Source organism: Dipodomys merriami, unplaced genomic scaffold, assembly GCF_024711535.1.
Source record: "Dipodomys merriami isolate MVZ:Mamm:240054 unplaced genomic scaffold, mDipMer1.0.p SCAF_42, whole genome shotgun sequence".
Taxonomy (NCBI): Eukaryota; Metazoa; Chordata; class Mammalia; order Rodentia; family Heteromyidae; genus Dipodomys; species Dipodomys merriami.
The window spans coordinates 10,751,113-10,772,967 of NW_027205826.1; the positions used below are offsets into that span (position 1 = coordinate 10,751,113).

The 21,855-nt window shown below is 41.3% G+C and overlaps 1 protein-coding gene and 1 long non-coding RNA gene across 2 annotated transcripts; both read left to right on the forward strand.

The window, feature by feature from the left end:
- The first annotated feature begins 1,574 nt into the window (after positions 1 to 1,574).
- Srsf1 (serine and arginine rich splicing factor 1) lies at positions 1,575 to 5,220 on the forward strand. Its single transcript, XM_069993221.1, has 4 exons — positions 1,575 to 1,962; positions 2,405 to 2,589; positions 2,934 to 3,106; positions 3,307 to 5,220. The coding sequence occupies exons 1-4, from the start codon at positions 1,769 to 1,771 to the stop codon at positions 3,499 to 3,501; spliced, it is 747 nt and encodes a 248-aa protein (XP_069849322.1). The 5' UTR covers positions 1,575 to 1,768; the 3' UTR covers positions 3,502 to 5,220.
- Positions 5,221 to 8,168: 2,948 nt separating this feature from the next.
- LOC138807446 (uncharacterized) lies at positions 8,169 to 21,735 on the forward strand. The gene is made up of 3 exons (XR_011366153.1): positions 8,169 to 8,610; positions 16,364 to 16,561; positions 20,977 to 21,735. It is a non-coding gene; the product is annotated as an uncharacterized lncRNA (long non-coding RNA).
- Positions 21,736 to 21,855: the final 120 nt, after the last annotated feature.

Sequence of the window (21,855 nt, forward strand, 5' to 3'; positions counted from 1 at the left end):
ACTTTGAACTGTAATCCTCAGATCTCAACCTCTTGAGTAGCTAGGATTACAGGCGTGAATCTGGCTTTTTTTTTTTTTTTAAATGATGAGAGGCTCACTATCCTTCCTAATCCTACCTCTTGGGAAGCCAGGATAACAAGCCACTGTGATTTGTTGTTGTTTTAATTAAAACTTCAGTTTTAAAATATATTACTGAAAGATGGTAGATAATCTATCCTAATTTTTTTAGAAGTCCTTTTCTGTCTGAGGAGCTAGACTCCTTTAAGGAATTAATGAAAATTTCGAAGAGATATCCTTCCTTAAAATAGCATCCTATTACGCTTAATTTTGGGCAGTCATGGGAATTAATTAAATTTGTAGGGGGGTGGGTCTACCAGAGACCTTTGTAGAGCACATTTTCCCCCTTTGTTGTCCATGGCTGGTTTTACTTTAAACTTGAATTACCATTGAAAAAAATCCCCTACTTTCAAAAACCGGGCGCGACGTTCCAGCTCCAGAAACCGCCCCTCTCACTTAATGATTTTACACAAAAATACAGGTTTCAGACCTCCCTGGGATAAAGGTCAAAAGTTCTTCTCTCTTTAGGACAGCCTGCCAGTGGGATCTTAAAGAGTCCTGAGAAGCCAACTGTGATCTCCAGTGGTTATCGTTCTCGTATCTATTTGATTAATTCCCCCTTTTCTTTTTTTCCCTCGTTCTTTGAAAGAGAAAAACCAAAGGCACAATTCATTGGTTAAGTATTCACTGAGACTCTTCTCTGCCCCCACCAACGACAGGTTAATTTACCAGAGTTAGCAGAGGTCTGAATCTGGAAAGGCCCACGACGACGACAGAGGACTCCTAAGGGCGGGTGCCACCAGTAAACCGATCAGGGTAGACCCACCGCCTCTAGAACGACGGTAGAATTAAGTCATGCAAAGTTCTGAGGGCCGGGACTGGATCCAAGTGAACCACGCACGTACGAAGGCCTGGTCTCAATTTCCAGTGTGGGGTGAGTGTGAGGGTTCTGCACCTATGTACTTGGTGTATTTATTAAGAAATCTAATCTGGGCTCTTCTAAATTAGGACCTTTTCTAATTGTCTAAGCAGCCAACGCCAGCTCACAGAAGGGGAGCACAGGCACAGCTGCGCCCAGCTCTAGATCGAATTACCCGCAAACCGCCTTCTGGACTAGCAGCGAGCTCCGTAGAAGCCCCGGTTTCCGGAGCAACCGCTGGGCCTTCCTCCTTTGGCCCCGCCCCCGAGTCTTTCCCGCCAAAGGCTGTTAGCGCCGCGGTGCATGGTGGGACAGAGTTCTTGGATAGGTTTCACCAAATCCTTTCAAAGCGCGGCGTTGTTTTTATAGAGGACCGTGGCCGAGAAAGCAGGCTATTCTTGAAGGCACGGAAGGGACTAATCACCTCTTTCAGGAGAGAAATATAATTTTCGCCAAAGGGCTTGGTCGCCCCACCTAGCCACGGTGCACTCGGGGCAGCGTGGGATGGGGTGGGGGGGACTTTTTTCCTCTCCGGGCGGAGGGCGACGACGCGCGTGCGCGAGCGTCGTTCTCTTAAACCCGTTACGCTCTTGCGCGTGCGTGTTAAGATAAAAAAGCCGCTTCCTCCCGCTTCTCTTCCTTTTCCCCCCCTCCCATATCCGTGCGCCGCGCAGATAAAGGCGCCATTTTGGAGGGGCCGCGGAAGACGTGGTGCCGCCGCGGGCTCGCTCTGCCTTTCGCTAGGCTTGGTGGGAAGGCCTCGTCTCGAGTCCGCGCTTTTTCGTCGCCGCCATGTCGGGAGGTGGTGTGATTCGTGGCCCGGCAGGGAACAACGACTGCCGCATCTACGTGGGAAACTTACCTCCAGACATCCGAACCAAGGACATTGAGGACGTGTTTTATAAATACGGCGCTATCCGCGACATCGACCTCAAGAATCGCCGCGGAGGACCGCCCTTCGCCTTCGTTGAGTTCGAGGACCCGCGGTGAGGCAGCGTGGGGCTTGCGGCCTTACGGAAATAGGCTGGAGTAGTTGGGGCAGGCTCCCGAGGCCTGCACATAATGGGGAAGGAGGGGCTCTTAGGCTGGGGACGAGGCGCTATCGCCCCTGCAGGAGTCGGGTAAGGAACCGAGTCGGTGTGGCCTCTCCGGTGACGGGGGTGCCTTGGACGCCCCCCTCCCCCCGCCCGCAGAACCCATCCGCAGGGCCGGAGCGGGAAACTGAGGCGCGGAGGGCTGGTGTCGCGGTCGCGAGCCTGGCGTGTCCCGGGGTGGGGGAGGGGCCGGCCTATTATGCGGCGCATGTGGGGCTCTTCCAGCGTGGGTGCGCATGTGCGGGGTCCGCTCCTTCCGGACCGGGTGAAGCGTCCCCTGCGGGTCTCTCTCTCTCCCTTCCCTCATCCCGTGTGCTTTTCTGTGATCACGCAGAGACGCGGAGGACGCGGTGTACGGTCGCGACGGCTACGATTACGATGGATACCGTCTGCGGGTGGAGTTTCCTCGAAGCGGCCGCGGAACCGGCCGAGGCGGCGGCGGGGGTGGAGGTGGTGGAGCTCCCCGAGGCCGCTATGGTCCCCCATCGAGGCGTTCTGAAAACAGAGTGGTTGTCTCTGGTGAGTTCGCTTACTCCTCTCTTTGTTGGGTTAAATTTTTTTAGCCTTGCATGACGGGTTTGACGGTGACAATTTTTTTTTTTTTCATGGTAGGTCTTAAATTACTTCATTTTGGGGGTTGAATTTAGTAAATAAAGATTACTGTGGTTGGTGATTTGCCCAAATTAGGTTGCGGTACTAGAATACGAAGATCCTTTACAAATAAATTTGGACTCTGGATCTTACCAGCTCTTTACCTGGACACACTTAAGTACCATCAAGCATTTTAAAATAATCTTTGTTCCGATGTGCTTGTAAGAAACTTGAGATGATTGGTACTAAGGAGGGGGAAATCACTTTTTCAGGACTCCCTCCAAGTGGAAGCTGGCAGGATTTAAAGGATCACATGCGTGAAGCAGGTGATGTATGTTATGCTGATGTTTACCGAGATGGCACTGGTGTCGTGGAGTTTGTACGGAAGGAAGATATGACCTATGCAGTTCGAAAACTGGATAACACTAAGTTTAGATCTCACGAGGTAGGTTATACACTTATTTTTTTTCTTTGGCCAGAATTGGATACAATGATCTTAACAGTGGAATTGCAGGTAAGGATTCAGGCAAGAGTGTCCAAGTAAATTGCCAGATACCTGGTTTTAGTTACTTTGTGTTCATTCAGCATGCCTGAAGACAGGTGAAAGCTTAGATCTTTCAATGGAAAGTTCTGTCTATCCAATAGGGAGAAACTGCCTACATCCGAGTTAAAGTTGATGGGCCCAGAAGTCCAAGTTATGGAAGATCTCGATCTCGAAGCCGTAGTCGTAGCAGAAGCCGTAGCAGAAGCAACAGCAGGAGTCGCAGTTACTCCCCAAGGAGAAGCAGAGGATCACCACGCTATTCTCCCCGTCATAGCAGATCTCGCTCTCGTACATAAAATGATTGGTGACACTTTTTGTAGAACCCATGTTGTATACAGTTTTCCTTTACTCAGTACAATCTTTTCATTTTTTAATTCAAACTGTTTTGTTCAGAATGGGCTAAAGTGTTGAATTGCATTCTTGTGTAATATCCCTTTGCTCCTAACATCTACATTCCCCTCATGTCTTTGACAAATTGTATTTTAAGTGATGTCATAGACAGGATTGTTTAAATTTAGTTAACTTTCCATGCTCTTCAGACTGTGATACTGTGTAAATGTCTATTCTGCTCTGGTTTGTGTGAACTGGGATGTTGGGGATATTTGTGGTTCTTACCTGGGGAAGTTCTTATGTTTATCTTGCTTTTCATGTGTCTTTCTGTAGACATATCTGAAGAGATGGATTAAGAATGCTTTGGATTAAGGATTGTGGAGCACATTTCAATCATTTTAGGATTGTCAAAAGGAGGATTGAGGAGGATCAGATCAATAATGGAGGCAATGGTATGACTCCAAGTGCTATTGTCACAGATGAAATTGGCAGTATTGACCTTATACTAAAGGCAAATATTAAAATTGACTTTATGTATCTTAAAACATTTGCAAACATGCAGTTAACTTCAGCTACAATTGCTGCTCTTTAAACCTTGGCAATTGTGGCAAAATTACATGGCCCATTTTGTAACAATTATTTTGCCCCCCCCCTTTTTGTTTTAATAGGGACTAATGTGGGAAGAAATGGCTAATTTGTCACAGTCCTTAGTTACAACTGTTAATGTGTGATCTCCTGTTGGTGTACATGTGGGTACAGGGTGTCTTTTAAGTCCAACCAGATAGAGTATAATATCAATACTGCTAAATCTGCATGTCCTCTGTGTGACTGATAGAGCGTTGCAATTTCATTTTTTTAAGACAAAATTACAGCAAAATATAGAATTCCAACATATTGATGTAGATAATCTAGTTGGGAGTATTTTTTAAGTCACCTTCCCCCTTTATAAGCTAATACTCATAATTGACTCATGTTTAAAACACTTTAATTTACAAATTAAATTACAGATGGGAGTATTAGATTTAGTTTAGACTTAGATGGGTAGCAGTACCAGTAAACTTTCAACTACATAACACTTTGCAACCACAAAGCCGTGATATGCTGTACAGTAACAAGTGTTGGCATTATCAGTTGAACTGTAAATATAAAATGCTTCTTCCAATTAGTCTCTATGATAATTAAGTTTCTAAAGTTTATCTGACACCATACAGAAACTTGTTTTGGGGAATTTGATAGTTATTGATGTACATCTGTTAAACTGATGACAGACATAACTCATCATTCCCCAGAAACCTTTTTTGATTACAGTATCTAACGTTTTGCCTCCTCTTTTTTGGTTTTGCTGGTTATAAAGGTTTGGATTGGAGAGGGCTCACTGGATCCCAATCCTTGGAGCTGGATCATTGGATTCAAATCATAATGTGGATAGGATAGGGAGGATGAATTACAAGGATTCATGGAGCGGGATCAGATTACCAGGAACATAGGAGTGGATTCCTGCCCCAACCAAACCGCATTCGTGTGGATTTTTTCTTTATTCAACTTAATTGGCTATTCCAAAGATTTTTTTTTTCCTATTTTTGACGATTGGAGCCCTTAAGATGCACGATGGAATTGTGTTTTGCATTTTTTGGTAAAAGGAGCAAAGCGAGGACCTGGAGATAATACGCTGGAGCAATCTCCTTGGAAGGATTCAGCACGAGTAGATGGTAAACATTTAAAGGGGAAAGGGGGGGTTTGTTTAAAATAGTAAATCAGTAAGTCACTTCTAAATTTAAAGAAAACAAATTGGAGTTGAAGAATGAATAGGTTTCCAATTGGCTATTGCCGTTTTTCTTTGAAAAAATAAACATTTTTTAAAAAACTATGCATGGTTGTCCTTTTTCCTCTTCATATAAGATTTTAACTGGGTAACTAGTCTCTTAACAATTGATCCTTTATTTTGATAAGTAAGATAAGATCCTGATTTTTGTGTTTATTAGTAAAGAGTCTTGAAAGGCAAGCTAATAAATGGTATTAACTGACTCTTAACTGTTAATTGTGAAAGTTTTAAAGGAATGAAAAAATGTTAAGGGAGTTACATATGTAATATGGCAATGGAGGATGATGTAGTCTGAAAAAGTAACTACTTCGCTAAATGGAAAAAAGCCAGATAGTGCTTATTGGTCATTTAATTAACAGACTTGTGTAGAATTGGTGATGACTAGTAAATACTAGTGGAGATAGTCTTTGGTATTTTCCATGGAACTATCATAGAAGTGAAGTGCTGAATGTTTAGCACAAATGTATTGGAAAGTCAATACAAATCACTTTTTCAGGGAAGGGTGCCAGTACTGGGGCTTACACTTAGGTACTTCAGCCAGTTTGCTCAAGGCTGGTGCTCTACCACTTGAGCCATACCTCTTTCTTTTTGCTGGTTAATTTGAGATAAGAATCTACCCAGACTGGTTTGTAACCTCAATCCTCAGATCTCAGCCTCTTGACTAGCTAGAATTGAAAGGTGAGCACCCAGTTCACCTTTCCCTTTTGAAATAACTATACCAGAAGATAGATGATTGCTTATTTAGATGAGTCTGCTTTGTAAAACTCAGCCATCAGATTAGTCTCTCCAAACATTTTCTATAGAAGTAGTTTTGCAGCCTATTAGTGCTTACCTTTGACAGACCCTTGCTGCAAAATTTTCATCTTGAGTTTGGAGATTAGGAGTTTTATTAAAGTCCTTAGTCTTGCAGTTTCCTCATTTACTTAGAACAAATAACTACTCTTCCATGTCTCCAACAAAAGACAGACCTTACAATTGCAAGGCTAGATTTGTTTATTCAGAGGATATTTTAAAATCTAGGGGAAACATTTTGATAGGGGGAGATGTGTGCAAGAGTGATTGGGATATGGTAACATATCTTGATGAAACGGGTTTCAGTTCATAGGTGTGGCTAATTTGCTTTGTGTGTGTGTGTAGGATATTCCACAATGCATCAGGTTATTAAAGGGATATGAATGATTTAAGAATATAATTTTTGGAAGGTTAATTGTAAGCAAATCTGAGTGAGTTAAATATTTTGGAAGCAGTGCTGAGATAGAAATGGCCTTTACTCAAGGTAGTCTGTTTAAAAGTGCTCTACTGGCAGGGTAGTTCCAAACCTGAGTTGAAAGTATTCTTTCCTCAATAAGCTTGATTAGAAAGGACTTGGTGCGTATGTAGGAAAGGTAGATGAGTGTAGGTTTTTATTTAAGCTGAACTAAATTTGGGACTTCTGGTCTTAGAAAGTTGACCTCTGTATATTGGCAATTAGAAGAAATTTTGGAGTTATAAAAACTTTTGAATTTTTCCCTTCTATGTCCCTTTAGAATATTGTAGGGAACCAATGATTAGCTTTTTTTCTAACCAAGAAAGCCCTTAAGTCTCTAAGAAGCAATTATTTTTCATAACATCTGAATAACTCATCTTGCTGTTCAGCCTATATCCTATGGGAGACAAAAGGTAAGAAACCTATTTTCTGGCTCCTAATTATTTGGGATCTGAATCTTACTTTAAAAACTAATGCTTGGAGTGTAATTCCTCTTATATATATACAATGGTATTTTTCTGTTATACCTTTAATAAATTCCAAGTGTTCATACACCCATCTTAGTGCTTGTTTGATATGATTAATTCTAGAGTTAGCTTTTTTAACTTGTCTACAAATAATGTCTTGTTAATTAGGGCTGGTGCTATTTTCAAGTTTCTGTGGTAAGATGAATTTCATGTTTGCCTTTTTTGCTTTGTATGTGAAATTTGTAAGACTGAAATAAGTTTATGTATGTTATTTACTGTAGTATTAAAAGGAGAAAGTACTAGACTCAAGTTTTTGTTTTAACTACCTCTGGCTTGTATCACAATATGAAGTATGAAGGCAAGAAAACATTCACAATCTTACCCACAATTTTGAAATGTTAAGGAACTAAGAATACAGCAGATAACATTTGTTGCTAAGCCAATTGAATGTAAAACTGATCAGGATTGGTGATTTCATACTAAATGTGACTTCTACAGAAGTACTAGTATACTTCATTTTTTATTACAGACTTGGTAAGGGCATTTCATTTACCTATATATGTAAGGTATTAAATGTGCTTTAAAAACTGAATTCCAAAGACATCCTCAGGTTTGGGTAACAGTTGTAGAACTGCACTAGGTAACACGGGTTTATTGCTGTGTAAAGCAAGAGTTAGATGGACTAGGAATGTGGCTTGGTAGGGGGCTTGCCTAGCACATATGAAGCCCTGGGTTTGATTCTGCAGTACCACACAAACAGAAAAGGCTGGACATGGCACTGTGGCTCAAGTGGTAGAAAGCTAGCCTTGAGCAGAAGAGCTCAGGGACAGAGCCCAGACCCAGAGTTCAAGCCCCAGAACTGGCAAAAAAAAAAAAGATGGTGAGTGAAAACATGGGATCCTCTGAATTTTAGCTAGTGGAAGAAAAGATGACCCACAGTATAATCTTGCTACAGCAGACGTAGAACACTTAGATTCCATTAAAATCAGTACATGTTGCAGTACTACTGTTTTAAAGTAGTTGTTTCTACTTTGGAACATGACCTACTTAATCCTATGAGGAAAGCGTCTGTAGTTGGCGTCTGTAGTGCTTTTTGAGTAACTTGCTTTAGACATAGACCTGTCAAGTTAAGTGATCAAACTGGCACTTGTACCTGTAAGTGCAGATTTTGGAGTGCTTGCTAGGTTTGAAAGCTATATGCTGGGCAACCCTGAAAGTTTGTATTCATAGAGATCAAGAGGAAGATCTTTTCTATTATAAAAATCAGGCTTGGGCATGGCCTTGTGTTCAAAACATTAGTATCACCAGAAAATAAGGTGCTTCAGTGGTAATCAGAAAATAAGTTGTGAATAGGTCTTTTTTTGTCTTACAGAATTTTGGAAATAACATCTACATCAGTTACAGCTTGCTTTTTGTTATTTTTCCCTGTCTGCTGGGAATTTGAATCCAGGGCCTCACGTGCCATGGCCAGTTTGGGTTATCAAAGCAAGAGAAGTCATATATCTTTTCATAAGGAGGTTATCATTTACCATTTAGACAGGTAAGCAAGACTTGTAACAATATTTCCAAGAGCTCAGCCTGAGTGCTTTATCTTAAAAAGGATTTGAGCATCAGGTTAAAAAGTAATTCCTCATCTTATACCTTAGAATTACCATGTGTCAGTTATTGATGAGAACTATCAACATGAAGACTACCTAGAAATTGAAAGGATGTAGGTTACTAAAGTGGTGTACACATTGAACAAAACCGTTAAAATTACAGGGTTGCCAGATTTACTCCCTCCATTGGAGTAAATAAAGGAAACCATAGAGCCACTAGGGGGAGCTATGACACAAACAAGGAAATTTACTGTAAAAGAAGGGTAGCATATCGTAGCTGAGGTACAGGGTGGTTGTGTCGCAAAACAAAACATGGGAATATGTAACTGAGCCAGATGTGTACTCGGGTAATCATAATATTAACATTTCTTCTAAAAAATTATTTCTATATAAGTGCCTTTATTCCCTGGAAGTAAGCACTTTCTCCTAGAATTAAGTGCAAAAAAGCTAACATGAAAGTGACACTCAAGCTTAGCACTAGTGGTTCATGCCGATAATTCTCTACTCAGAAGGCGGAGGTGAGGAATGTGGTTCAAAGCCAGCCCAGGCAGGAAAATCCCCAAGAGACCCTTATCCAGTTAACCACTCAAAAACCAGAAGGGGCACTGTGACTTAAGTGGTAGAGCTCCAGCTTTGAAAAGCACAAAGAGGCTCGAATGGTGCCAGGCCCTGAGTACAAGCCCAATAGCCATAGCTGATAAAAGTGGTTCTCAAGCCACAAATGAAAATCTGGAATTCCCTTTGTAAAAGTGACTAGGGGCTGGGAAGGTGGCTCAGTGATAGAGTGCTTGCCTTGGCATGTGTGAGGCCCTGGGTTCGATTCCTCAGCACCACATAAGCAGAAAAAGCCGGAAGTGGCGCTGTGGCTCAAGTGGTAGAGTGCTAGCCTTGAGCTGAAGAGCTGAGGGACAGCGCCCAGGCCCAGAGTTCTGGCCCCATGACCGACCAAAAAAAAAGTGACTAAACTTGGACTGGTTAAAATGGTACAAGCTACCGGGCACTAGAGACTCACATCTATAATCCTAGCAACTCAGGAGGCTGAGATCTGAGGATAGCAGTTCAAAGCCAGCCTGGGCAGGAATGTGAGGTGTTGGATATTAGAAAGTTTTTACTAGTTTGGGATGAATGGTAGCAAAGTTCATTACATAAGAGTAGATGTAGGGCTGGGAATATGACTTAGTGATAGAGTACCTGCCTACCATGTATGAAGCCCTGGGTTTGATTCTTTAGTACCACATAAACAGAAGTGGTGTGGCTCAAGTGGTAGAGTGCTAGCTAGCCTTGAGCAAAAGATCAGGGACAGTTCCCAGGCCCTTACAGGACTGACAATAGATGTAGCATGTAGCAAAGAAAAGGAAACCTTGAATGGAACTGAGTCTTAGATAATTTTGTATGTGTATGCCAGTACTGGGGCTAGAACTTGGTCTCACATTCTTGGTTAGCTTTTCCCTCAAAGCTGTTCCTATGCCCCTTGAGCCACACCTCCATTTCTGGCTTTTTGCTGGTTAAATGGGAGATGATTGACTGCAAAGAAATAAATTAGAGTCTTTACTGTCCACGTTGATTTTGAACCTTGAATGTCTGGGCACAATATCTTTTATCCTTAGCAGAGGCATGCCTAGAAACTAGAATTGTCAAGTTCACATTAACTAGAAATCTAAAATGTTTTTAAGCAGTACAAAATTCACTACTAAAGTCTCATACTGGTTTCAGTGACTCATTTTTGTATATAGTAAGGTCAATTGTGACCTTACAAAAACTATCACTCACTTAATGTGAGTCCATTTATCACTATTAACTCTGATTTTAGTTGGTAAATACCATGTTTGGTTTTGTTTCTGTGTGTCCCCACTTTGCAAATACCTTCCTTCAAATCCTAACCATCCTCAAAGGTTCAGCTCAAGTCATAATTGATTTTTTTTTCCTTGCCAGTTCTGGGGCTTGAACTCAGCCTGGGCACAGTCCCTGAGCTCCTTTTTGCTTAAAGCTTGACATTCTACCACTTGAGCCACAGCACCACTACTGGCTTTTACTGAGTAGTTCATTGGAGATAAGAGTCTCACAGACTTTATTGCCTGAACTGACTTTGAACTGTGAGCCTCAGATCTCAGCATCCAGAATAGCTAGGATTATATGCATGAGCCACCAGCTCCTGGCTCATACTTGATTCTTTTTTTTGGGGGGGGGGTCTTGTCGTGGGGCCTGAACTCTGGGCCTGGGCGCTGTCCCTCAGCTCTTCAGCTCAAGGCTAGTGCTCTACCACTTGAGCCACAGTGCCACTTTCAGCTTTTTTCTTTTTGCTCATGTGGTGCTGAGGAATCGAACCCAGGGCCTCAGGCATGCAAGGCAAGCGCTCTACCACTGAGCCACCTTCCCAGCCCCTTGATTCTTGAGTCTATAAAAAGCAAGCTACTTAAAGCTTTCTCCAACATGCATTTAGTTCCTTGTAAATTACTACTGAGTGTCTTACATAATTTTTCTTTTTTTTTTTTTTTTTTTGGGTCCAGTCGTGGGGCCTGGGCTCTGTCCCTCAGCTCTTCAGCTCAAGGCTAGCGCTCTACCACTTGAGCCACAGCGCCACTTCCGGCTTTTTTCTTTTTGCTTATGTGGTGCTGGGGAATCGAACCCAGGGCCTCAGGCATACAAGGCAAGCGTTCTACCACTGAGCCACCTTCCCAGCCCCTATAATTTTTCTTAATGAAAAAATTGCACTTTCTCAGTGAACCAAATATAATACTGATGAGGGTTAATTATTCCCTAGGAAGAAAGTGTTATAGATAAGTCTAGTTCACAAACTGTGGGTAACTGAGTGGACTATTGGAGAAAAGTACTGTAATTCTAACTGTTCAAATAATTCCTCTTTAAATGTGAGGCTAAGAAAGATTAGTTTGCTCATAAAATGTGCATACTTAGCTGGACATTTGTGGCTCATGCCTATAATCCTAGCAACTCAGGAGGCTGAGATCTGAGGCTCATGATTCAAAGCTAACCCAAGCAGGAAAGTTTATGAGCCTTAATCACCAAAAAGCCAGAAGTAAAGCTGTGGCTCAAGTGATGGAGCCTTAGCTTTGCTCAAAAAGCTAAGGGACAAGCCCGGCGCTGGTGGCTCACGCCTGTAATCCTAGCTACTCAGGAGGCTGAGATCTGAGGATCGCGGTTCAAAGCCAGCCCGGGCAAGAAAGACCGTGAGACTCCTATCTCCAATAAACCACCAGAAAACCGGAAGTGGCGCTGTAGCTCAAGTGGTAGAGTGCTCACTTTGAGCTGAAGAGCTGAGGGATAACGCCCAGGCCCAGAGTTCAAGCCCCACGACCGACAAAAAAAAAAAAAAAAAAAAAAAAAAAAGCTAAGGGACAGGACCCAAGTATATGCTCCCAGGTCTGGTTCCCCCCCCCCAAAAAAAAAGTATCCTAAGGAATTGATGTCATAAAGCTAGAAATGGCAGGTAACTGTAATCCCAGGCTTCCAGAACTTTGGAGGCCGAGATTGAAGATTGTTAGTTGAAGGCCAGTCCCAGCTACACAGCAAGACCATGTCTCAAAGAAACTACATTTGGCATTAGCCAAATGTAATGGCTCACATCTCGAATTTTAGAAGTTGGGAGGTTAGGGAGGTTAGACAGGAGTACACCACACGTCTTTAAACAAAAAACCAAAAACCACCTCCAGTCTCCTTTTCACGTTCTTAGCTTGATTCTTACCTAGGAAACCTGGGTGCTGTTTTTGTTGTTTTTGAGATAGACTGTCTTCAAACTCAAAATCCTTCTGCCTTAGTTTTCCAAGGGCTGGGATTACAGATTATACCTCCGTAGGCTGTATATATGAAGATTATATTGAGATTAAAGAGAGTGGAGAGTACATTATTTTTTTTTTATTTGGAAGTCAAAACATTACATGACCTAATCAAAACCAACTATCTAAATCAGTTTATCAAAGCCAGGCTTCCCAATGTGCATACATTTTCACTCTTTGTACCCCAAATTCCACAGGCAACAAGCTTTTATCTCGGACAGCTAATGACTGAAGCTTTGTTTTTAAACTTGTTATAAAGGTGACATAACAGAGGGGTCACAGTGTCACAGGTCAGGTAGCGAGTACATTTCTTTTTGGACAATGGTCAACCCTTCCCTCCCAAAGCTCTTTTTCTTTTGGCCAGTCCTGGGGCTTGAACTCTGGGCCTGAGCACTATCCCTGAGCTGCTTTTTTGTTGTTGGTCATGGGGGTTGAACCCAGGGCCTGGGCGCTGTCCCTCAGCTCTTCAGCTCAAGCCATAGCACTACTTCCAGTTTTCTGAGTGGTTTATTGGAGATAAGAGTCTCCAGATAAGAGTCTGCCAGGGCTGGCTTTTAAATTGGGACCCTCAGATCTCAGCTTCCTGAGTAGCTAGGCCACTTCCCACTTTTTTTTTGTTTAGGTACTGAGGAATCAAATTTGTGCTAGGCAAGCACTATTATCATTAAGGCACATTCCCAGCCCCTCCTTGAGATCTTTTTGCTCAAGCACTGTACCATTTTTAAGCCACAATGCCACTTCAGTTTTCTGGTGGTTAATTGGAGATAAGAATCTCAAGACTTCTGCCTGGGCTGGCTTTGAACAGATCCTCAGATCTTAGCCTGCCTGCCCATTAGCTAGTATTACAGGCATGAGCTATGGAACCCTGCTCTGAAGCATTCTTAATTGCATTCTATGCTTTGCTTTCAGCATGTTTATATAGTGTATCATATTTACATGCAGTTATAGCCTCTTATTGTTTTCTAGTTTTGTGTGTTTCCCCCAGACACTGAATCCTGTGGCTGTGTGTGTGTATGTGCACATGTGTGCCTGCTGGTTGTTGGCTTGAACTCAGGGCCTGGTCACTGAGGTTCTTTTTCTCAAGGCTAGAGGTCTACTGCTTGAGCCACAATGCCATATCCGGCTTTTTCTGAGTAGTTTATTGGAGAGAAGTTTCATGGACTTAGCCTGCCCTGTCTGGCTTTTAGCTATGGTTCTCAGATCTCAGCCTTTCCTGAGTAGATAGGATTATAGACGTGAGCCATCAGGGTCCTACTCAACATTCAAATTTAAACTCAGCCTCACATCTGCTAGGCAAGTTCTCTACTACTTGAGCCGCACTCCCAGCCCTTTTTGTTTTATTTTTCAGTTAGGGTCTTGGGCTTTAATTTGGGTCCAGCTTCAGACTGAGATCCTCCTAACCACTCTCTCCTAAATAGGTATGAGCCACACTGCATGATGTTTCGTAAATTCTGATTTGTTTTATTCTTCAATACGCTTTAAATTTCATTAGCCTCACTTGGCAATTTGAGGAAACAGCTTCTGAGATGCTGAAGTGGCAGGACCAAAACTTGAATTAGGTCACCTATCACCCTTCTGCTTTTTGCCAGTTTGCCTTTGCTAGATGGGAGGTTTTCTAAGGGGAGAATGTTGTCTGACTCATGAACACCTGTAATACCTATTTCCTGCCACTAGAGTGTCCCATGGTGCTGTGTTCCATCCATGTTCTTAACCCTGGAAGCTGGGGGCTATTCCAGACTATTCTAGACTGGTTCATGTAATTAGAGTGCCCATGGCCCAGAGCCCAGCCTCAAGACAGTGCTTTGCTCCTTTGATTTTCAATGTGCACAGCACAGCCAGCTATCAGTGACTTTTACCCTTTTGTGACTCCTAGTCAAACCAGTCTTATGATAAAACAGCAGGCTCTTCAGAAGTTAGGGCCTGATCAGCCACCCTGTAACTAGGCAGCAATCTATAAAAGGCAGGATACAAAATAACCTAGAAATAGGTAAATGTCTACAAATATCTGCATATACTCAATAGCTAGGTATACACTTAAATAAATTCCTAATAGTAATTTCTCTTAGTAAGATCCAAAAAAGCAACACTAGATTATTTACTACTCTGGATAAGTTTTAAAAGCCAGTGTGTGGCAACTGTCCATTTTCTACTTTGTAATAAAAATATTTGTAAGTCCAGTGCTAGTGTTCATGCTTGTAATCATAGCTACTGTCTCCATTTTACCACCAAAAAGCTGGAAGTGAAGCTGTAGTTCAAGTGGTAGAGCACCAGTCTTTTTTTTTTTTTTTGACAGTCTTGGGGCTTAAACTCAGGGCCTGGGCTCTGTCCCTGAGCTCTCTGCTCAAAGCTAGAGCTCTGCCACTTTAGTCACAGCACCACTTCTGGCTTTTTCTGCTTATGTGGTACTGAGGAACCCAGGGCTTCATGCATGCTAGGCAAGCACTCTACCAGTATCCAGGCCCTAAGTTCAAGCCTCAGGACTGGCACATAGTCAAAAAATTTTGCATTATATTTAGCTTGAGGGTTCATCCTTCTATTAGTTTATATATTCAATAACCTTAGATGATCTGCATTGTCAAAGCCATCACTTAGAGTGCCCATGAGTTGGAAGTCTGATTTGGTATTATTATGTAAGGAACATATAGCCCCTCTAAAAATTTGCCTCCTTTCTGCTTTGTACAAATGTGTAAATGGATTATAGTTATTTTTAAGTCCTGGTTTCGCCACTGGAGATCCTTGAAACTATTCCAAGTGACTAGTACAATTTATGGCATTTAGTAAGTGCTCAATAAATATTTACTGAAATAACATGCAATAATTCTGTGACAGTTTTTCTAAGGAGAGAGGTCTTTGTTTTTCCAATTAAATATTCAGAGCATTGTTTTATGTTGGAATTATCATGGCCTTAATTTGGGACTGTATCTAAGATTTTTTTCTTTAGGTGACATCTATGCAATGTGGATTAGGTCTGATATACGTGAGCTCTTCAAGCTACCATGAGAATCCTCTATTTGAGAACTACTGTTGTAGATACAGGACTTGTGTACAGTCCACTTTCCATGCTTTTTCACAAGTTTCCATCTTGAACCTGCTCTAGGACATGGTTTATTTTGAGCTTACTTTTGTTTTGCTTGTCACTGTACTGAAACTCAGGACCTTACACATGTTAATCAAGTGCTCTTAGCCCTTAGCCTTTTTTTTGGGGGGGGGGGGCAGAGGTGAGAGGGAGAGGGAGAGGGAAGGGGATAGGGATGGCATTACTCCTTGTGCTTTCTAGGCTGGCCCTCTAACCACTTGAGCGGTTTAACCAGCCTTAGGCTATTCTTTTTTGGGAGGAGAGCAATACTAGAATTTGAACTAAGGGGCTTGTTGCTCTTGTTTAGCTTTTTCCACTCAAGATTGGTGCTCTATGACTTGAGCTATACCTCTATTTACAACTTTTTTTTGTTAGAGATTGGCATCTCAGATTTGTCCAGGCTGGTTTGAAACATTACCCTCAGATCTCAGCTTCCTCAATAGTAAGGATTTACAGACATGAGCCACTGGTACCTGGGCCTGTCCTCTTCTCTGATGAGAAAATTAATCATACCAGATTACAGATTATAGTTCACACTTGGACCTTTTTACCTTAAATGATCAGAGTAAACTACCTTAGCTAAATCTGTGTCCGAAATCTGTACAACTTCTGGCATCAGTTTTACTAAATATACTATGTAGGAAATTGTGAAAATTGCTGTAATAGTTAATAGATCTGATGCAAATAACCATCTTGTCCCTGAGAAGTATCACTAATGGATTTTATCATCCCATATATTATGTAAAGAATTGGTCTGAAAATAAGTGTATTGTGACTTCCCCATCTAAAATGAAAAGTCAGAAATTATGTGTATTCCAACCTTGACAGAATCTATTTCAGGGCTTGCTTCATACCTGATGCACAGGAAGTGTTTTCACTGGCTTGGGTTGACTACTAACCATCTGTTCCTGAGCATTCACTGCTGAATGAAAGGGGAGAGAAAGTGAAAGGAGAGGTGGAGAAAGAGGAAGCTAGAGAAATAAGAGGAAACAGCTGGAAGCTGAATGTGTGATACACTTACATAAGGTCAGTAAAACAAAAAGTAGAGGGCAGGGTCAAGCCCTGGGAATAAAGAGCTAATTCTGTCGGTTGAGTAAAGCTTTACATACTGTGCTAAAAGAGACTACAGATGCTTCAAAGGAAAATGTTGATTCTTTTCTGGGTACCTTAATAACTTGTTCATCACATGAAAAACTATCCTTCCTGGAATTCTGGTCATTTCTTCAGGCAACCAAGGGTAAAATATTTGTACAGGAACAGGTAAGCTTGAGATATTTTTTACAACTTAAAGACTTAAAACCTAGTAGCTTGAAAATATTGTTTTTTTTAACAACTAGTTTACATGGCCCTTTATGCCTGGCCAAGTTTTGAATATCAAAACTTCAGATAGCTTCTAGTATAGAGACTCAAAAGTCAAGAAACATACTTAAATGACTTGATTCCTTCTTCCAGAACCTTAATCAGCTCTTATTTGGCTTTTGACATTTGTTGACATTCTTTCTAGAATGGAACAGCCTTCTCAAAGCTTAATCTGGTTAGTTTTATGTCATCAAGTTAGTATTATAGTTCACTGCTGCTCAGTTCCTTTGACCAGAAACCTAATGCATAGGTTCTTTATCACCTGTTTCATTGTTCACTGTTCCTCCCTTCGTTGCCATGCTAACATCAAGTTGATCCAGTAGTAAAGAAACTGAATGTGACTGTTGGAGCTGACGTAAAGGGGATTCACTAAGTTGTTTATGCCATGCTTCTACTCTGCACTGATAGGAAGGTAGTACAATTAGTAAATATTTTTTAACATAAAAATTAGCATTTTTAGTTTAGATGATGGCGGTGTAATTTAATGTCATTACATTCAATGTATTTATGATGAAGACATTAGCTACTGAGAAGAGATCCACTTTTGTATATCAGAGCAACTTTATGTAAGAATTTCCTTTTTTTTTTTTTTTTTTTTTTTTTTTACTACTAGCACAATGTTTTACTGAAATGTAAACTTTGTTCAGCCTGACAAATTTGTGTGGTTAGGTCTCTCTCTCTCTCAATCTCATTCTCTCTCTCCCTCTTCTTCCTCTCCCCCTCCCCTCCCCTCCCTTTCTCTTTCTCTTTTTCTCTCTCTCTCTTTCCAAACTCAGCCAATTATCTAGGCCTGGGGCATCTGAGGGCAGTGAGGAACAGGTGTCCAAAGGAGAAATGTTGGTGACTGAGTATATTTTCCAGATGTATTGAATTTCTTACTTGGTGTATTTTTGATCTGTCTTATTTTCTTTCCTACTTGTCATCTATATTATTTTGCTTGCTATTTGTTAAATATTCTGTCAGCCATTCAAGAGTTATAAAATGGAAGTATTTCTACACAAATGCTTTATGAATGATGCTGATATGTTTAGCATTGATTTCTGCCACAGTCAAGAAGAGTGAAAGAGACAAATGTTTTTCTTTGACTTTGGAAGTTTTGGAATCTAGGATGTATGACCTTTCTTATAAATGTTTTAGTCAAGAACCTTCTTCAGGACTGGGAGTGTCAGTTAGTGGTAGATTGCTTGCCTAGCATGCATGAAGCCCTAGGTTCGATTCCTTAATACCACATAAACAGAAAGAGCCAGATGGTGCTATGGCTCAAGTGGTAGAGTGCTAACCTTGATCAAAAGAAGCTCAGGAACAGTGTCTACGCCCTGAGTTCAAGCCCTAGGACTGGCAAAAAACAAAACAAAACAAAACAAAAAAAACCTTCTTCAACTACCAACTACTTCTGTCTACCCAGGGATATGAGTATATTTGTTCTCTGTTCTTTTGGTCTTTGCTGTTCCAGTTGTCAATGAACTTAAGCAGTATTTATTCAGAAGAAAAAAAATCTTCATTGTTTCTTCCTCCTTACTTTGCCAGTTAAAACAGACATAACTAATGATGACACAAACACCATTTCCAACCACATGTGCCACAGGCAAGTGGCTGTACTCATTTAGTATGGTTATCTAGTTCAGGAAGAGGAGAGCCCTTGTGCTTTCTTCCTAGAGAAGCTTGGGGATTTTTCTGGTTGAGCAGGTTGGTAGTAGGAGAGAGTTCAAAGGGAACATTTGTTTTGGGCCAATGTTTTTTGTTTTTGTTTTTGCCAGTCCTGGGGCTTGAACTCTAGCACTCTTTTACTTGAGCCATAGCACCACTTCTGGCTTTTTCTGTTTATGCAGTACTGAGGAATCGAATCCAGGGCTTCAAACATGCTAGGCTAGCGCTCTACCACTAAGCCACATTCCCAGTCTACAATCTTGGTTGTCACTACAATTTGTTGATTGTTCTATTTTTTTTAATGAAGTTTATTAACTAGCAAGTTTGAATTTCTTCTAACTAGATATTCTTCTAGAAGTATTGTGTTTGATTGGTTTTGGCTTGTTGAACAGTCTTACCTAGGAATAGGGAATTGACAACAGAAATTGCTTTCTTTTTTTAGGTTCTAAAGTCTGTATTTCAGCCTCTGTATTCTCAGGGCTTTAAAATCTTTTCCTAACAAAGAAAGAAATACCCTGTTGCTTTCTAATATTTGCTACAAGTTGTCTTTAGAAAAACAAATTTTCGGGGCTGGGAAGATAGCTCAGCGGTAGAGTGCATGCCTTGCAAGCATGAGGCCCTGGGTTCGATTCCTCAGCACCACATAAACAGAAAAAGCTGGAAGTGGCGCTGTGGCTCCAGTGGTAGAGCGCTAGCCTTGAGCTGAAGAGCTGAGGGACAGCGCCCAGACCCAGAGTTCAGGCCCCATGGCCGGCAAAAAAAAAAAAAAAGAAAAACAAATTTTCGTGTGTTGGTTATGGGGCTTCTTGAACTCTGGGCCTGGGTCCTGCCCCTCAGCCCTTCAGCTCAAGGCTAGCGCTCTACCACTTGAGCCACAGCGCCACTTTTGGTTTTCTGAGTGGTTTATTGGAGATAAGAGTCTCACGGACTTTCCTGCCCGGGCTGGCTTTGAACCGAGATCCTCAGATCTCAGCCTTCTGAGTAGCTAGGATTACAGGTGTGAGTCACTGGCACCCAGTTTGGGAATCTGACTTTTGTCAGATATAGGTACAACACAGTTTTTACTTAAACACCAAATATTTTAGATATTCATCATGTCTGAAGGTAACACCATTAATCCATTCACAGAAAGTTGATTTTAATTACTAAGTTTACTGTCTATAGACATTTGTAGTCATTTTGACTGGATCTTATCATGAGGTCTGTGGAAGAAGGCCTGAGGAGAGGCTCATTGTGGTTTAAAATACTGACTTTAAATGTAGATATACCTTAGCCTGGCACTGGTGGCTCACCCCTGTAATCCTAACTACTCAGGAGGTTGAGATCTGAAGATTGAAGTTCAAAGCCAGCTGGGACAAGAAAGCCTGTGGAGACTCATCTCCAAATAAGCACCCAAAAAAAGCAGGAAGTAGAGCTGTGGTTCAAGTGGTAGAGCACTAGCCTTGAGAGAGAGAGAGAGAGAGAGAGAGAGAGAGAGAAACAACTCAGGAACAAGCCCCTGGACCAGCACACACACACAAAAAAAAAACAAACAAAAAACAAAAAAGCCCGGTCTAGGGATTGAGTCCTTTATCTTATTATTTAATTTTAATTATATTTTTCTAACAGTGGAGCTGGTTGTTTTTGTTGATTTTCTTTTTAGGTATTTTCCTTCCAGAAAATATCCTGTTTAAAATTTCACTGGGGACTAGGATGTGGCTCAAGCATTGAAGTGCAAATCCCTAGCATAGCAAAAAATAAAAATAAATCCATCTGACTTTAAAAAGTTGTTTATTTTTATGGGAGAGTTTGGGGGAAAATTCAGGATTTCTTTTTGTCTTATGGACAGAAATACATGATCAGTTTTCCTCAAAAGTAAGACAGTTGTATCTTAGCTCTTGAATAATGAGAACTAGACTCTCTTCACTTGACTTCTACTTCCTGTTAGTGGGAAACCCCTTTCCAGATGCTGTGAGAAAAATTAGAGGAAAGGAATCCTAAGATTCCAAGATAAGAAACACAAGACAGTCCATAGTATTGTCATTAGAATAATGATATTCATTAAGTACTAGTTTTTCTAATCTTGAAGTTTCATTTTCAGCACAGTTTGAAAGACAATAGTTTCATAGGTGAAGGAGGTAAAATGAGGAGATGCACTATGGAGACCTTGAAGTGGATATGTTAAGGCAGGGAAAAGACAGCGACTGTTATCCACTGAATGAAAATACAAAGACATGCAATGTCCAAGGTCAGAGTAAGAACATAAAGATTTTTACCTTACGTTTGCATCTTAGTTTCCTCCTTAGCTTGCATGTATATATAAACTTAGGCTTCCTGAACCAATTTATATTTCTTTTCAAAATAAACTTAATGGATATTTATAGGAGACACAGAGGTCATTATAACAGTTCAGCTGAGTCTTAGAAACTATCATTTTCTGTCCCCTCCTGTCTTAGGCTGACCTTTTATCTCTCTGGTGTGTTACCTGCTTCTACTAATCCAAACCACAGAATTCATTCATCTCCAAAGTCTCCAGGCAATATCCATTGGGGGAATCAGCTCTAAAAGGAACCAGACCAATGATTTCCAGCCCCTTCATTCTGGTGACCGATGACAGAGTGGGAGGGGGATATGCTTGTATAGTGAGTAAAAAAAGTGTCAATTTACTTTTTGCAAACATTATTTGTACTGTGTATGTATTGGGGGGAGTTGGAAATGTGACTTTAGACGTGTCTGGAAGAGAAAAAATGGAAGAGGTAAGATAAGAATCAGTTGGTTTTTAAAGACATTAAAGTCTTGAAATAGCATGCCCATCTGAGAAATCTTTAAACCAGAGTTTATAAAAATACCAGTTGATATAACCACACTAATACAGATTTCTTGGCCTGGAGACACTTGTTTAATAATAGCTTGTCTCTGATATTCCCAGTAGCTACCTCTATGTAAGGAAAGGATAGAAAACATTGACAACATCCTAAAGGCTCCTGATCCTACAAAGTTCCAGTAGCAGTGATGCCTACACTGAAGACTTGAAACTGCACACAGAGTCTGGGGTCACCTCAGTGACATCTCTTGACGCTGTCCAACCAGAAGTTCGATGCTTGTTTTGGGGGGTGAAGAAGGAAGCAGACTGTACTAAAGGACTAAAATAATTTCATGTCAATACTTTCCTGTTTGTTTTTTATTGCCTCTTTTTCTGATGGGAAAGGAGGGGTTTTCGGGTGTAATTTCACATCGTATGTGTAGAGGAGGATGGGGAAGCTCAGCCCTTCACCCAAATATAACCCAGACTTGACATCTCTGCGCGTGGGAAGTGTTTCCCTCCTCACTGGGAG

Excerpts from the sequence above, each read along its gene's own strand:
- Srsf1 (XM_069993221.1), top strand. The coding sequence starts at position 1,769 with ATGTCGGGAGGTGGTGTGATTCGTGGCCCGGCAGGGAACAACGACTGC. Across the intron at positions 1,963-2,404 it reads GTTGAGTTCGAGGACCCGCG|AGACGCGGAGGACGCGGTGT; the intron begins GTGAGGCAGCGT and ends GTGATCACGCAG. Across the intron at positions 2,590-2,933 it reads AAACAGAGTGGTTGTCTCTG|GACTCCCTCCAAGTGGAAGC; the intron begins GTGAGTTCGCTT and ends TCACTTTTTCAG.